Raw genomic sequence first — 13,954 nt, 5'->3', positions numbered from 1 at the left:
AAGAGTTAAGACTATATTTGAATGTGTAGTAGATGGCCTGCTTTTGTAGGCTAGTGTCCAGTGTAGATTACAGCAAACTGAACAAAACACTAAAAAGAGGCAACTTTAATAAGACAAGTCAACTTTAACAAGACAAATCCGACATAAAATCAAATAATTGCCATACAGAACACAATATCCAATAAATGTAACAGTTTAAAATTTACATTATGGGTGTTATAATGAAAAGTGATCCTAAAACCATTTGCCTTTACTGTGAGTGGACTCACTGACTTGTAAATTGGCTGGAACATCAGGTGATTAAAAGATTACATTACATCCTCTGCCACATGCTTTATTTTAATAACCCACTTAAAAATAGCAGTAGTAATAGTATAATAGTTTTGATGTTGCATAATAAAATTTAGAATGTGGCTTGAAAAGTCTTCATAGAAAGTCATTAGTTTCCAATTGCTGGATACTTCAAAATAAACACTAAATATTTACACAGTATAACATATACATACGTCAGTTATAACACAATCAAACTGATATCTGACTCGATTACCATTGAACCAATAAGTATACACGTTTATTAATCAGCTTAAGTTTTCTAATCTGTGTAGGTATCATAAACATCAGAACAAAACTAAAACAGTAGGAAATGCTATTCCCCCATGTTCCATAGCAAGTTGTTATACATTTTCTCATAGCCATCTCTGAAACGCTTAGAAGAGGGGTAACAATGCAAATCCCCATGGCGCTTCCTCAGAAGTGGACGATGTGGGGACAATGCGAGCGCAGCCAGATTGGAGGAAGAGTGCCACCTGCTGGCCTCTGAATTCTTGACACAAAGACGGCAAGGATTGCTACTCAGAACGGAGGATTTGTTCAGACAGACAAATCTGTGATACAGCTTTGCGAAGTCTTCGTCAACGTCCTTACAGGAGTTAGAGGAACGACTCAGCCGCTGAGTGGAGGAATCAAAGGAAAGACGGCGCTGTCTTCTTGGTTTGGCCAACTGAGGTGACCACTGCTGTGGGGAGAGACGCTGATCAGGATACTCAAGTGTTCTCCTGGATACTGCGAATTTGGATGGAGATAGAGCAAAGTTAGAGGCCAAATTGGTTCTCTTCAGCTCTTTGGAGAAACTTTGCTTCATGTACGGCGATTTGGGGCTTGCCACAGGAGCATAAGATGATCGCAATGGGCTTTCTCTGCTTACGTGTAGGTTGAGAAGACTTTTCCTCATAGGTGAGCCATAAATGTCTGACCGTTCACTGAAGCGGTCCATACTTGTCACCTTTGCTTTATAGGGACTTGTTCTGGCAGGAGAGGAATAGATGTCTTTGAGCAGGGTACTGCTGTGCACAGAGCAACTGGCAGTTTGCATACGGCGTGGAGACATACTCTTCATCTTAAAGGTGAGATCCTGAAGTGGTTTGTTTGGGGAATAGCCAGATCTTGGGGGACTGGAGTTAAAAGTTGAGTAGAATAAAGATGGCTCAGACACTGTAAAGGTCTTGTTGAGGGATTTTTCTTTTTTGATAGCAGGCATATCCATCACAACTATAGGGACCGGATTTTTTCTCACAGGTGAGCAGTAATATTGTGATTTCTGGCCATTAACCATTACACTCATACCAGGTGACGGTGACACAGTTTTAGTCACTGTAGACGCAACACTTTTCACAGGGGTTTTGAGACTATGACAGTGCTCTTTCTTGCCAGTCTCTTTGTTGTGTCTCTGAACATCATGGGAAGAGTTGGTACGCCGGTGAGTTGATTTGCGCCACGTATGGTACTTCCTCCGCACAGAGTCGGCTGCTTCAGCGACATGTTGTTGGCGCCTGGCGTTGTCTATTTTGCTGACCATGTCTGCATAGCACTGCCCCAAAGAGCTGCCATTACTGTGGAGAGACACTTCCAGTTCTTCATCCTGATCTTCTGGTTGATCAGATAAGAGACTGTAGTGTCTTTGACTGTCATCCAGTGGGTCTGTATGTCTTGTGGCATCATCTTGTGTCACTGGGGAAAATAATCAAAATATATATTTTTTTTTAATTTGCAACACATAAGGAGTTAAAGTTTATGATTGATTTACACACTGAATTCAATGATGGTGTGGAAAAATAAAATTGTCACCTTCTGATAAACTGGTGGTTTCCAAATTGCCACTTCTTTCTTTGCATGTGATATCCAACTATTTGGAAGCAGACAAAATACAATTCCTGATCATATTCATGCAATATAAATATAGTAAAGTACAAAAAACAACAGCATAAGAAAATATTTGCTGAAAGAAATTATTGTACCAGTGGATCTCTTGTGAGGTCTTGCACTGTGAAAAAATAGAAAATGTATTTATTTATTTTAACAATAGAACATGGCAAGTAATCTAATATTAGGTCAATACTTACATGACTCCTCCCTTAAGTCTGCAAAGCTCTGAAACAAATTAACGCCACGTATTAATTCATATCATGTTAGTATTTTTCAGATGTGATATACAAATGTCTGTAATAAACAAACCATAGCCTCCAATTTATCCAGATTCTTCTTTGACAGCGTCATGTAACGCCCCAATGCTATTCAAACGGGGGGGAAAGATTATTTATCGAGAGCAATAGCATGAATGTAGTTGACAATTGTAATTCATGCGTACTTTCTAGGTGTGTATCGTTCATGTCCACTTCTATTGCATCGTGTTCGAATTGTGCCTTGGAGTACTAAAACATAAGTAAAGGAACAAAAAACAAGATGAGTTCGAGCTAGCTAATGCTAATATTAGGCACTTTGCTTGATACTTTTGGACACCAACCTTTTCAGCGATTCTCTCCAGCGATCTTTGGAAGCGTCTGGCATTTGACTGCCATTGCATATGACACATTTCGTCCATAGGTATTAAAGGCAGGCGATATATATATGATTTTTTTAAAAATATTTTGATCAAAAGTAAGAGAAACGCGCTTCGGATTTGAAAAGCGGTCGGGTACCAACACGGTGACCGTTGATTGGACGATGCGTTCATATCGACTGGTAAAAACTAGTTAATCGATCATGAAAAAAAATCAAAGAAGGCAAAAATAACCATTACCATGATAAAATAAATGTACAATAAATATTTGTTAAATATGTATTTGTTAATTGGATATTTTTACATTGTAATTGCTTAAACAAAATGCCACGAGCCATTTACCCGTTTATTTTAACAAACCTCTGAACGTGGCATTAACGTCATATTTACTCGACAAACGCGACGCTCAGCACAATCAAAACATCATCAAAACATCATCTGCTTCTTGAAATCGGATGATAAAGATTAAGATGCTGTGAATACGGAGTCTGTAGTTAGTATGGAGTCTGAGACGCTGTACGGCATGTTTGCCAAAGCTGCCTCAATCCACAGTGAGGAGCCTGCAGTGACTTTTGACGATGGATCGGGGAGCGCAAAGTCCCTCAGCTACAGAGACCTGCGCGCTCTGTCAGCTGAACTTTGTGGCATCCTCCGACAGATCTGCCTCCCTACTAACGAAGTAATTGGACTGTACTGTCGAGAAAATCTCATTTTACCTGTCTGGATTCTCGGGTTAGTACCACAGATTAGGATGAGCAACTTGTGTTTCTCTAATATGCTGTCAAGGCTCAATATGTTTCAACCAAAAAGCAACAATATAGCACACAAAGTGTATTATGCCTATTTTGTGACACTAATAAAAAAAATATTCCATTTGCGCATCCAATCCCCAACAAAAAGGCCAGATTGAGCACTGGGTTGGCTGCTTAGGCTTTATTTAAAATGGGTTAACATAAAAATACTGTGTCGATTAACTATTTCCCCTGACCTCCTTTGATATTTTGACTGACGTTCTTATTGTTTCACAGAATCATGCAGACTCCCGCTGCTTATGCCCCATTGGACCCGGCTGATCCTGGTCTGCTCTCTGCCAGAGTCATCAAGCGCTGTGGTCTCATGCACTGCGCAGTTCAGACTGAGCTCTTGGAGGTATAACACCCTGACTGTACACAGGGAATGGACATTAGTGGGGTCTCGAGTGGGGTCTTGCATTGATGATGTTATTTTTTTCCATTTGTTTTAGAAATTCAAACATAGCCTTGGTGAATATTTACAGCTGGAAGTTCGTCTGGTGTTGCCCAAGTTTAAACTCACACTGGTGCAAGTGAAATCCTTACAAGGTGATGATGAGCAGGATAAACTAACTGAACAAGCAGCTCCTCATCCAGTTGGTGGCGCTGCTGAGCTAAAGAACTCCTTCGGCTATGTGCTGCACACTTCTGGGACAACTGGCCTGCCAAAGATTGTCAAAGTACCACATTGCTGTATTTGCCCAAATATTTGGTATTTAAGGTGAGTTTAGACACTCATTTTCCAATGTTAAGTGTAAGCCTGTGGTATTCATGTTTTGTGTAATTTCTTTGTAGTTCATTGTTTCAGATTAAAAAGGGGGATGTGGTTTTCCTCGCATCACCTTTAACCTTTGACCCGTCTGTTGTGGAGATTTTTATGGCATTGACTTCTGGAGCCAAATTGTTAATTGTTCCTGCTGTTCTTAAAAAAATGCCCAAGAGATTGGCTCAGCTGCTTTTCACATCCCACAGGATAACTGTCCTTCAGGTATAAACATAATCATTGTTTTCCTCCAATTTTATGAACACATCCGTTTTCACTGATTGAATGGCTAATTGACTAATTTGATGTCTTTATTTACAGGCCACACCCACTTTGTTTTGTCGCTTTGGCCCGAATATTGTGAAAGAGGGTGTGCTGTCGGCTGACTCCTCACTGAAGGTTTTGGTTTTGGGTGGAGAACCCTGTCCAACTCCTGAGCAGCTTGCAAACTGGAAAAACAGGGACAACAAAACTGAGATTTTTAACATCTACGGCATCACTGAAGTGTCGTGCTGGGCCCTCTGCTACAGGATCACTCAGGAGGAGCTGCAGTCACGTCAATGGTATGTTACCAGAGTTAAAAAGCATATTAATTAAAGCATCGAATCTGTATACTATTCAAAAGAGGTCCGCTATCAACCTGGCAGAGACTCGGCCAGGGCTATGGATTTATTTAATTAGATTACATATTTCATCAGAAAGGAGACATGATGAGAGATTTTTTCCCATTTTGTGTTAATACAATGTTTGTTTGCAGTACTTCTGTACCTATTGGGGATACACTCGCAGGCACTGTGGTGGAAGTCCGAAATGAAGACGGTGCTGTTATCAAAGATGGAGAAGGACAAGTGTTCATAGGTGGGAAAGAAAATGTGCTATTAATTTAAATGGTTGGTCTAGTTTTTTTTTTTTTTTTTATTATTATTATTACTGTAATGCTACTATAAAATCTTGACATTAAAATACCACATCCAAATCAGAGATTATGTACAAACTTGATTTGTGAATGTTTTGCTAAACACACCACATTTTTCCTGTTGAGTTTGTTCAGCCTTTATAGAAATGTCATTAAATGTGGAAATTCTTAATATTACATTTAAATTGCTCAGTGCAGGAGGAGAGCACAGGGTGTGTCTGTTGGACGTGGAGGACACTATTGTTCCTGGGACGATGAGAGCCACAGGAGACTGGGTGAGGGTCAGAGACAGACGCATGTACTTCCTGGGACGCAGAGATCGGATGATTAAACGGCACGGACAGCGCGTCAATCTGGACACAGTGCAGCAGGTGAGGGGCCTTTGGGGCACAATGCAGTCAATGGGTCACAAGCTAGAAAAGACTTGAAGTTTGCGATGCATTTTTACACATTCATCATTGTTTCAGCTCATATTATCTTTGCCGCTGGTGGAGTCGTGTGCTGTGGGTCTCCATGAAAACCAGCGGCTGATTGCTTTTATCGTGACGTCGAATGCTGAAGATGGCACAGCGATACCTGTCGTCGTGTGTGAGATGAGAGAGGAGCAGGAGGACAGCAGAGCGGGAGAAGTGTGTAAAGCCGTCGTGAAACAACTGTCCGAAGAGCTAGCCAGCTACAGCCGACCGGACACAGTGGTGATTGTCCCTGAATTACCACTGACTGCTCATGGTAAGGTAACTAATTGTGAAATATGAAGTTAACTGCCTTTGAGTCCTATTTATCTGTGTTTTTTCTCAGGAAAAGTGGACATGAAGGCACTTATGAAGATCTACCAGATGCATAGAAATGGATTCCAAGGCGGTTCACAGAGAGATTTCACAACGGAAAATCTAGAGTCCTTGTGGAGGGTACAATTTACAAAACAAAACATTTCCGACATATTGTGCGTTACAAAGGGCCTTAAAAGTCGAAAATAAAACTGTGCAATTTGCTTAAGTCAAGATATTGCTACAGTTAAATAACAAAAAGTACATCATAGTTTATATAAATCTAATCTGTAAATCACACATATTCAAAAAGATTAATGAACACAGACTTGTATAGCAATTTCTTTGTCAAGTTAGTCATGAGGAGCATGTTTGCTGGCAACAGTATAATTCAAAATGTTATTCAGTGTGCCTTTAAAGGCCCTATACCTGTTTTTTTTTGTTTTGTTTTTTTAAACCAACAATGAAAGCTTAACCTACTAAATTTAAATAGTTGTAGCATTTGTCTTATCTTAATTCCTCATAGGGACAAGTTTATAGGCACATTTCACAACTTGCAGGGTCACTGTCACAGAAATGCTAGAAAACTAACCTGCAAATTCATAAAATGTTTACAAATACTTTATAATTAGATGCACAGTGTTTTCCCCATAAATGCCTGAGTTTACAGTATACTTAAGGACAAAACGAAATTTGTTCCAAGATGAGAAAAAAAAATCTGGTGTACTCCCTTTCAGTTCAAGTAATCCTCTGTAAAAAAAAAAAACTTTGGTCCCAGAGATAAATGTGTGACATGTGATTGTATAGAAGAGATGTAAACTCTAGTTAAACTACTGAAAATGTTGTGAATTCTTTTAATAATGTGGAGGACCCGGCCCTCATCAAAACATTGATGTATTGCACTATTACTTGTTCAAAGAGCCTCCCCTTGGTGGCTTAAAGTCCAGTATTTCTTTGACCATGTTTCTTTGTGTTCAACAGGCTTCTCTTGGCCTGTCTAAAGACGTGCCCATAAACGAGGACTCCAAGTTCCTGCTCAGTGGAGGCGACTCTCTGAAAGCATTAGTTTTCCATGAAGACGTCCTCAACGCTACAGGGCTGACTTCTCCACATCTACTGGAACTCATACTCGATGGCACTTTTTCGGACATTCAGCGACACCTATCTGAAAATAAGCGAATATCACCGCTTCATAACGATGGACAAGACAAGCCAGAAGCTACGAAAAGACATTTGAAGCTGTCAGAGGTGCAAGCAAAAAGGAAACGCAAAATAGCTGAAAAAGAGACATTTAAAGTCATGAAAAGAGGAAGTCAAATGATTGAAAGAAATAGAAATAAATCGGGATATTTACAGACAGTGGGAGATGTAGATTTGAATGAAACAACTGTATCTTTGAAAATGCTTTGGTCGTCGGACACTGGGAGATGTGTGGACGCCTCCCCTGTTATTTTAGTCAAACAAATGGGGAAAAAATGCACAGTTTTCATTGGGTCCCACTCGCACCGGATCCAGGCCTTGGACTTGGACTCGGGACGTCTGGTTTGGGAGCGGGTTCTTGGGGACAGGATCGAAGCCTCGGCCGCTGTGTCTGCATGTGGGACCTTTGTGATTGTTGGTCAGTATAAACTTTTCATGTACTGTTCAAGAGTTATTCGGTAATGCAGAAAGCAGAGAGAATTTTTGGTGGATTTAGATAGATTTACATACTTTTGTCTTTGGCCCAGTACCGTCCTTTCCAAACTGGTCAAATAATCCATTTTTGTGCAGTAGTGAAGCATTTTATAACGCAAGTGGCAGTTCCACACAGTCTTCATTTTGTTACTTTAATTCTTTGTTAGGTTGTTACGACGGCTGTGTGTATTTCCTGGATGTGTCGTCTGGAGAGACTGAGTGGGTCTTTAAAACCGGAGACGCAGTGAAGTGTTGTCCCGCTATTGATGCTGAAACTGGTTTGATTTTGGTGGGATCCCATGATGGACATGTCTATGCCCTGGACCCAAAGGTGAGCTTATATTCTACATGCGTATAAAAACAAATAGCACTTATAACTCTATTATTGTGGTTCTAGTACAAATTGTTGAATATCAAAGTGAGTAGAGGTTTTTGTCTTGAGTTATGCAGTTGTAGGAAAGGTTGTACATTCACTGCACTTAACTTGTTGTTTTAAAAACACTGCAACAGCATGACCTCTTTAGCCCCTTTGGGAAGGTTGAGTTTTGTCCCTCAGAGGCTGGTTTTACAGTGTGGAGGTTAAAGCAGTTTTGCCAACAATACTGTACTTACTGCACTGTAATACGGTAATAAAGCTGGTGTGGTACATGAAGAGATGGTCCGAATGACTGCAAAATGAGGAGAGCGACACAAACAGAGAGAGAAATTTAAAAAGTAAACAGTCAACAACAAATACATCGTCTAGATCAGTGGTTTTCAAACTCTTCACACAAAGACACTATGAAATATTTTACCTTCCAAACACCACCAGGCCTAATTCCAGATCAAATCAGGGCTGAACTGGTGCAAAATAGACCCTGATTGGACTAAAGTATGTCTAAGCCACACATTGCTACAGCACAAGTTGAACGATCTCTAATTAAAATGGAAGTCTGAGTCTAAAACTGCAGAAGGTCCTGAGTAACACCTGGGAAAGCCGAAGCACCACTAATGGCTCTGCTGGCCTTGATCAAATTACATTGGATTTTTGAGCATAAATTATATTGTGTTTTTTTTTTCTGTCAAGGCTCAGCAGTGCGTGTGGAAGCGCCACTGTGGAGGAGGAGCTGTTTTTTCCTCTCCGTTCATTCATCCTTCAGCTGGGCATTTGTACGTGGCTACGCTGGGAGGTCGTCTCTTGTGCCTGAACGTGGTACGCAAAGCGAACGCCACTCTTTTCTCTCACCTGTAACCCTATTCATCTTTTTCATTTTCTTTTTAATCCCAGGATGGTGGAGAGGTGCTGTGGTCCTACTCCAGAGACGCCCCCTTCTTCTCGTCTCCGGCCGGCTCAGAGACGCGCATCGTGATTGGATCAGCTGATGGGAACATTTGTTGTTTTAGCGTCACGGGAGAACTGGTAAGAACTAGGCTTTAAAAGTGGAAAAGTATTGGACACAACTAGTTTCTCTGTTCATTCGTAGCCTGTTTACATCCCCAAAAACCTACTGATCTTTCCTTAAAATACCTTTTGTTTGTGAATTTTTGATATCTTAATGAATAAATGGATGTATTTCTATTTAATTGTTTATTTTATTCTGTTCCCCCTCCAGATCTGGCAGTTTTTGACGCAGGCGCCCGTCTTCTCCTCCCCGTGCCTGACCCCGGACCAGCAGCAGCTCCTGTGCGGCTCTCACGATGCGCATATTTACTGCTTAAATGTTTCGGACGGGTCTTTGCTCTGGAGCTTTGAGACCTCAGGCAGAGTCTACTCCAGCCCCTGTGTGTTTGCTCTCGGGACAGGGCGCACTGTGGTGGGACTGGCATCCACAGACGGGACAGTTTGGATATTGGATTGTAAAACTGGGTTAAAGCTAGCGTCGCACACCCTTCCTGGAGAGTTATTTTCTTCTCCGGTCATTTACAGGGACTCACTTGTGATCGGGTGTCGTAATGATTTTGTGTATTGTTTAAAACTGCAGCAGAAATAGTGTATTTTATAATAATTTTATGTTGATCAATTAAAACCTTTACACAGCACTTCGGTATTATGTTATTATTACTGTTGGATCTATATAAATGTGTTATGTGGTCGGGCCAGTGCATGTTAATGAACACAGGTGGGATTTGTATCTGTTGTCGCACATAATAATAATAATAACTCAACTCAAACATACAAACGCTCTTAGCCTATTGTAAATGTTGTGTCCAAGTTAAAAATATATATATAAAATTGCATGAGCAGCATTATACTTGGTACACTAACTGTTATTTAGGACGACTACAAATTTATTCGGAGACGCTGAAGAGGCACCAAGAGCCCCTACACCTGCAGCACAGTGGAGGCGACGCAAGAAGAGCTACAGGAAACAAAAAAGAAGAGGGACAAACGAGGAAGTATCCGGGCAAGACTCACAGCTAACACATGACCCCATTGTTCTGGCTAATGGACATTCACTGGAGAATAAAACAGATGAACTGCTTGGGTTGGGCACTGGTTGGGCACATTGCTCGCACGGCTCAGCACTAGCACCTGAACACAATTTTTCGAACCAATAAAACACTATGATCTATCCTCACACCAATCATTTTAGCTTTCACCTTTTGGATCCATTTATTAGGGGTTGTAAATAGCTCAAGTCTCAAAACCCTTTATGGATTTTGTGTGTGATCATTTTTTTTTATTATGTTATATTTTATGTTACAAGGGCAGAGTAGAAGAGAAGCAAAACATGAGGAAATTGACAAACATAAAACTTAAAGGAGCTATCCTTGACTTTTTAAAATTTTCTGTTTTTGGAATAAAATTTGTTTTGTCCTTTAGTATATGGTAAAAGCAGACATTTATCCAAAAAACAAGCCTTTTAAACAGTCATAATATGTCAGGCTAGTAGGCATATTTTACAGTGAAGTTTTCCTCCCTGAAAGTTGTGAAACCTGGTTTAAACTCAGCCCTGTGAGGAATTTTGATGTTGTAAATGCAGGTATAGCTCCTTTAATGTGTAATGTAATTTCATGACATACCTACATGTTCATAAGATTTCACATTTCAAATATTTTAGGAAATAATGAGCCGGCACACGTTTGTTTCAGACATCAGTGTTTAATTTACATTTTTCATAACATTTTCATTTCTTTTTAAGAATTTTCTCGTTAATATCTCTAAAAGGGACAAAAAAGTGCAAATTATACCAAACATTTTGTTACATTAACACTGCGTACACGACACGTTTGTGCACGACCAAAGTTAGAAACAAAATGACGAGTGACCGAGCCGCAGCGCCCCCTTAAGTAGTGCCTTTGACTTAGTTACAGTACATACTTACATACATACAGGCCTTTGAGTGGACCGGGAGGAGGAGTCTTTCTTTTTTTTCTTTTTTTTAATCCAGAAATGTGCATCATGTGGTTCAATCACATTTACAGAAAGTGATGGCCGACAAAAACACAAGAGTGAAATGGAGGGTAGTTACAAGATTATGTTACAGCAAGCAGAAAGTCGTCCATTTACAGCTGTGAGAAGTGCAGTCAATGCCCAGTAACACTTGTGGTCTTCAGTGCTGTTTCAGTTTCATAATATTAGTCCGATCAGGCAAAACAATAGGATTCAGTTTATTTTGGATGACAGCATAACGGCTGAGTGGTTGGTGCTCGTGCCTCACAACAGGAAGTTCCCAGGGCTAATACTCGGGCTGGTGTTTCGAGTTGGCAAGTTCAACCCCTGCCCTGTCTGAAGTCGTCCCCAGTTTCCCCCATTAACCCAAAACATGCCCACAGTAGTTGTAATTGCATATTGTAGAGCATTGTTTCTCAACCGATGATACAGTACGTACCCATGCAGCTTCAGGTGATACTCAGACAGCTTAACCTCTTAATCATTAACCGAGTGCTTTTTCTCCAGTTCAGCTTCACCCAAATCGAATTCAACAGCTAAGACCAACAAAACGGATCTTTTTCCTTGCGTTGTTGCCATGTTGTCGCAACCTTTTTAGACCTTTCTTTTCATTGCTTTTTCTTGGTCTCTTGTGGCATTTTATTTTTCTTTGGGTCACTTTTTCCTTGCTTTTTAGCTGCGTTTTTGTTACTTTTATGTCAATCGTTTTTGTCGCTCTTTTGTTGCATTTTCATCCTCGTTCTCGGCTCATTTTTGTCACTTTTTTGACGCTTTGTTCAAGACGCTTTTAGATTCGGGTAAAGCCAAACTGGAGAAAACGTTCACGGTTCAGGTGGGGTCAAGTCATGTCCGTGTCCTCGTGTAGAACTACTCTACTCCGGTACAACTACTTTAGTCAGATTTTTTTACCTGATATAGACCAAGTTTAGACATGACAATAGTCTCGTTCTGTGGGGAAAAAACACAATGGTGCAGAGCCAAAATTTTGCCAAAATGAAGGCCTTAGCGGTGCTATACCTGATTTGTGTTCTAGAAATGGAACGAAATATGCTTTGTCCTCCTTTTGTATGTGCCTTTAACACTGTGCCTCTATATATAATTTAGATTTGGAACAATTTTATGCACTTGCAGGCTAGTTTTGTGGCATTTCTGTGAAAGTGACCCTAAAAAGTGACCCTGCAAGTTGTACCGAAATGTACCGGTAAACTCGTCCCTGTGAATTATTGTTATAGAAAAGTTATCAATGAGTTTGAACCACAGCTAACATTTACATTTTGTGGCCTCCTATTTCATTATTTGTAATAAAAAAAAATCAGGTATAGGGCCTTTAAGTATAAAAATGGATTCAAACGGGCATTACGTTTATAATTCTTGGAAAATGATGACCTTGCTCAACTTTTTTAAAACTTCAACTTTGTTATTTATTGCTCTGAAGTCGGCCGTGTCTAATTTGCATGGAATTCCTGTTTGATGAAATGTTTGCATATCTGACTTGTTGCTACCTGTATGAACCCTGGAGTAGTTGAAGTCGCTCAGTCTCTCCTCTGTAGTTCCCGTCGTAGTTTGATTCAGAGATGGTTTAATTTATGTTTCTGTTCTTTGGCTCGTTAGTCCTTGTATTGAACTATTTTATCCAGGGTTTAAGTAGCTGTTTTGGCTGCTCAAGTCCTAATTCGATACTGCCAGATATTTCCTGAGTGGCACTTGCTTTGACAAGGTTGATAAACGCTAGAGTGTGCGAACTTTTGTGTCCAAACCCCTGTCTGGCAAATGAACAACTGTGCATGTTTCGGGTTACTTCCAGCCCCTGTATATGACCCTCCACTAACAAAAGTCAAGATCATCTGTGTGTTACTCGCGTCATTCACCAGTGATCCTAATGGTTTGTCTGATCGGCGTATTGTTGCTGTCACAGTCATCACGGACACAGTTATTTCCCATTAAGTAAAAAAAGAGAAAAAGGCTCAGAGAAGATTCAGTAGTGTTTAAACACAGACAAATCCATTGCTTTACATAAATAATACCGACTCGGGCAGCTGAAGAAGAGCCTGTAACACTTCTCGATTCAGACTGTAACTGTAGCCCTTGAAAAAACACCATTCAGAAACACTATAATGTCTTCACTCCCAAAACAGAAGTGCCCTTTTTGTGTCAAGTGAGCTATTTACATCCACGGCGACGCAGTTGGCTACTAAATACAAAAGTTGGCTATTGCATTGGCCAGCCACGCTAGCGATTGGCTGCTGAGAAATGCCCCTCTGGATGTGGCAGCTTTAGTTGTTTTTATTTAGGATGTGGAGAAGTGTGTGCGCATGCCTGCAATACATACAAGTGTGCAATTGTATTTTAACGTGAAGCGCACTTTAGCGGGATAATAGTACCGTCCAGTGTGGGCATAAACCTTTAGGACCCATAGGAATACAGGACGGGAAGTGCTGCGGTAAAATGAGGGGCCATTGCAGTTTGTAAAGTAAAGCGACTATTTCTCCTATGCCAGCGTCTGCACTTGAGATCATGATTCATGTTTAAGTGTGTCTTGAGTGTTTTTGGCTGTTTCTTCATTTAAGAGTAATTGTTTAATGCAAATTTGTCAAAGTTTGAACATATTTTTTGTTTCTGCCATCAAACTGAACTTTTCTAACAGACACCAACTAACAGCACAAAACAGTCCACTTTTTTACTTTTTGCTAGGATTTAATTATTTCAAATAATTATACCCATAAATGAGTACAGTCTTATTTGAATATTAATTAGGCTACAAAAAGAAGGGGGGAAAGCGTTCCCTCTTCACAAACATGTTTCTTAGCTCTGACCTGATGGGCGGTGAAGGCGAT

At 40.3% G+C, this 13,954-nt stretch overlaps 2 protein-coding genes across 2 annotated transcripts; one reads left to right on the top strand and one right to left on the bottom strand.

Moving 5' to 3' along the window:
• Positions 1 to 747: 747 nt before the first annotated feature.
• Positions 748 to 3,059, bottom strand: LOC306977370 (uncharacterized protein; the record flags this gene model as incomplete). Its single annotated transcript, XM_079575671.1, has 8 exons — positions 2,801 to 3,059; positions 2,645 to 2,708; positions 2,512 to 2,567; positions 2,400 to 2,427; positions 2,295 to 2,320; positions 2,125 to 2,182; positions 894 to 2,007; positions 748 to 823 (listed from the first exon to the last, which is right to left on the bottom strand). Exons 1-8 carry the CDS (start codon positions 3,008 to 3,010, stop codon positions 748 to 750), a joined length of 1,632 nt encoding a protein of 543 aa, XP_079431797.1. The 5' UTR covers positions 3,011 to 3,059.
• Positions 3,060 to 3,256: 197 nt separating this feature from the next.
• Positions 3,257 to 9,759, top strand: aasdh (aminoadipate-semialdehyde dehydrogenase). Its single transcript, XM_079575270.1, has 14 exons — positions 3,257 to 3,568; positions 3,865 to 3,985; positions 4,080 to 4,348; positions 4,423 to 4,615; positions 4,712 to 4,953; positions 5,148 to 5,248; positions 5,505 to 5,677; positions 5,774 to 6,035; positions 6,105 to 6,214; positions 7,055 to 7,691; positions 7,915 to 8,078; positions 8,814 to 8,939; positions 9,015 to 9,146; positions 9,340 to 9,759. The coding sequence occupies exons 1-14, from the start codon at positions 3,336 to 3,338 to the stop codon at positions 9,715 to 9,717; spliced, it is 3,141 nt and encodes a 1,046-aa protein (XP_079431396.1). The 5' UTR covers positions 3,257 to 3,335; the 3' UTR covers positions 9,718 to 9,759.
• The last annotated feature ends 4,195 nt before the right edge of the window (positions 9,760 to 13,954 follow it).

The sequence above is a fragment of the Gobius niger genome, assembly GCF_951799975.1.
Source record: "Gobius niger genome assembly, chromosome: 17".
Classification (NCBI taxonomy): domain Eukaryota; kingdom Metazoa; phylum Chordata; class Actinopteri; order Gobiiformes; family Gobiidae; genus Gobius; species Gobius niger.
The sequence above is the reverse complement of the archived record's forward strand: the minus strand, read 5'-3'. Positions and strand labels throughout refer to the sequence as shown.

What these genes read in the sequence shown, in the direction of transcription:
- aasdh (XM_079575270.1), top strand. Translation starts at nt 3,336, where the DNA reads ATGGAGTCTGAGACGCTGTACGGCATGTTTGCCAAAGCTGCCTCAATC. An exon ending in TTCAGACTGAGCTCTTGGAG is followed by an intron (nt 3,986 to 4,079) that starts GTATAACACCCT and finishes CATTTGTTTTAG; the next exon opens with AAATTCAAACATAGCCTTGG. An exon ending in TGGGACCTTTGTGATTGTTG is followed by an intron (nt 7,692 to 7,914) that starts GTCAGTATAAAC and finishes ATTCTTTGTTAG; the next exon opens with GTTGTTACGACGGCTGTGTG.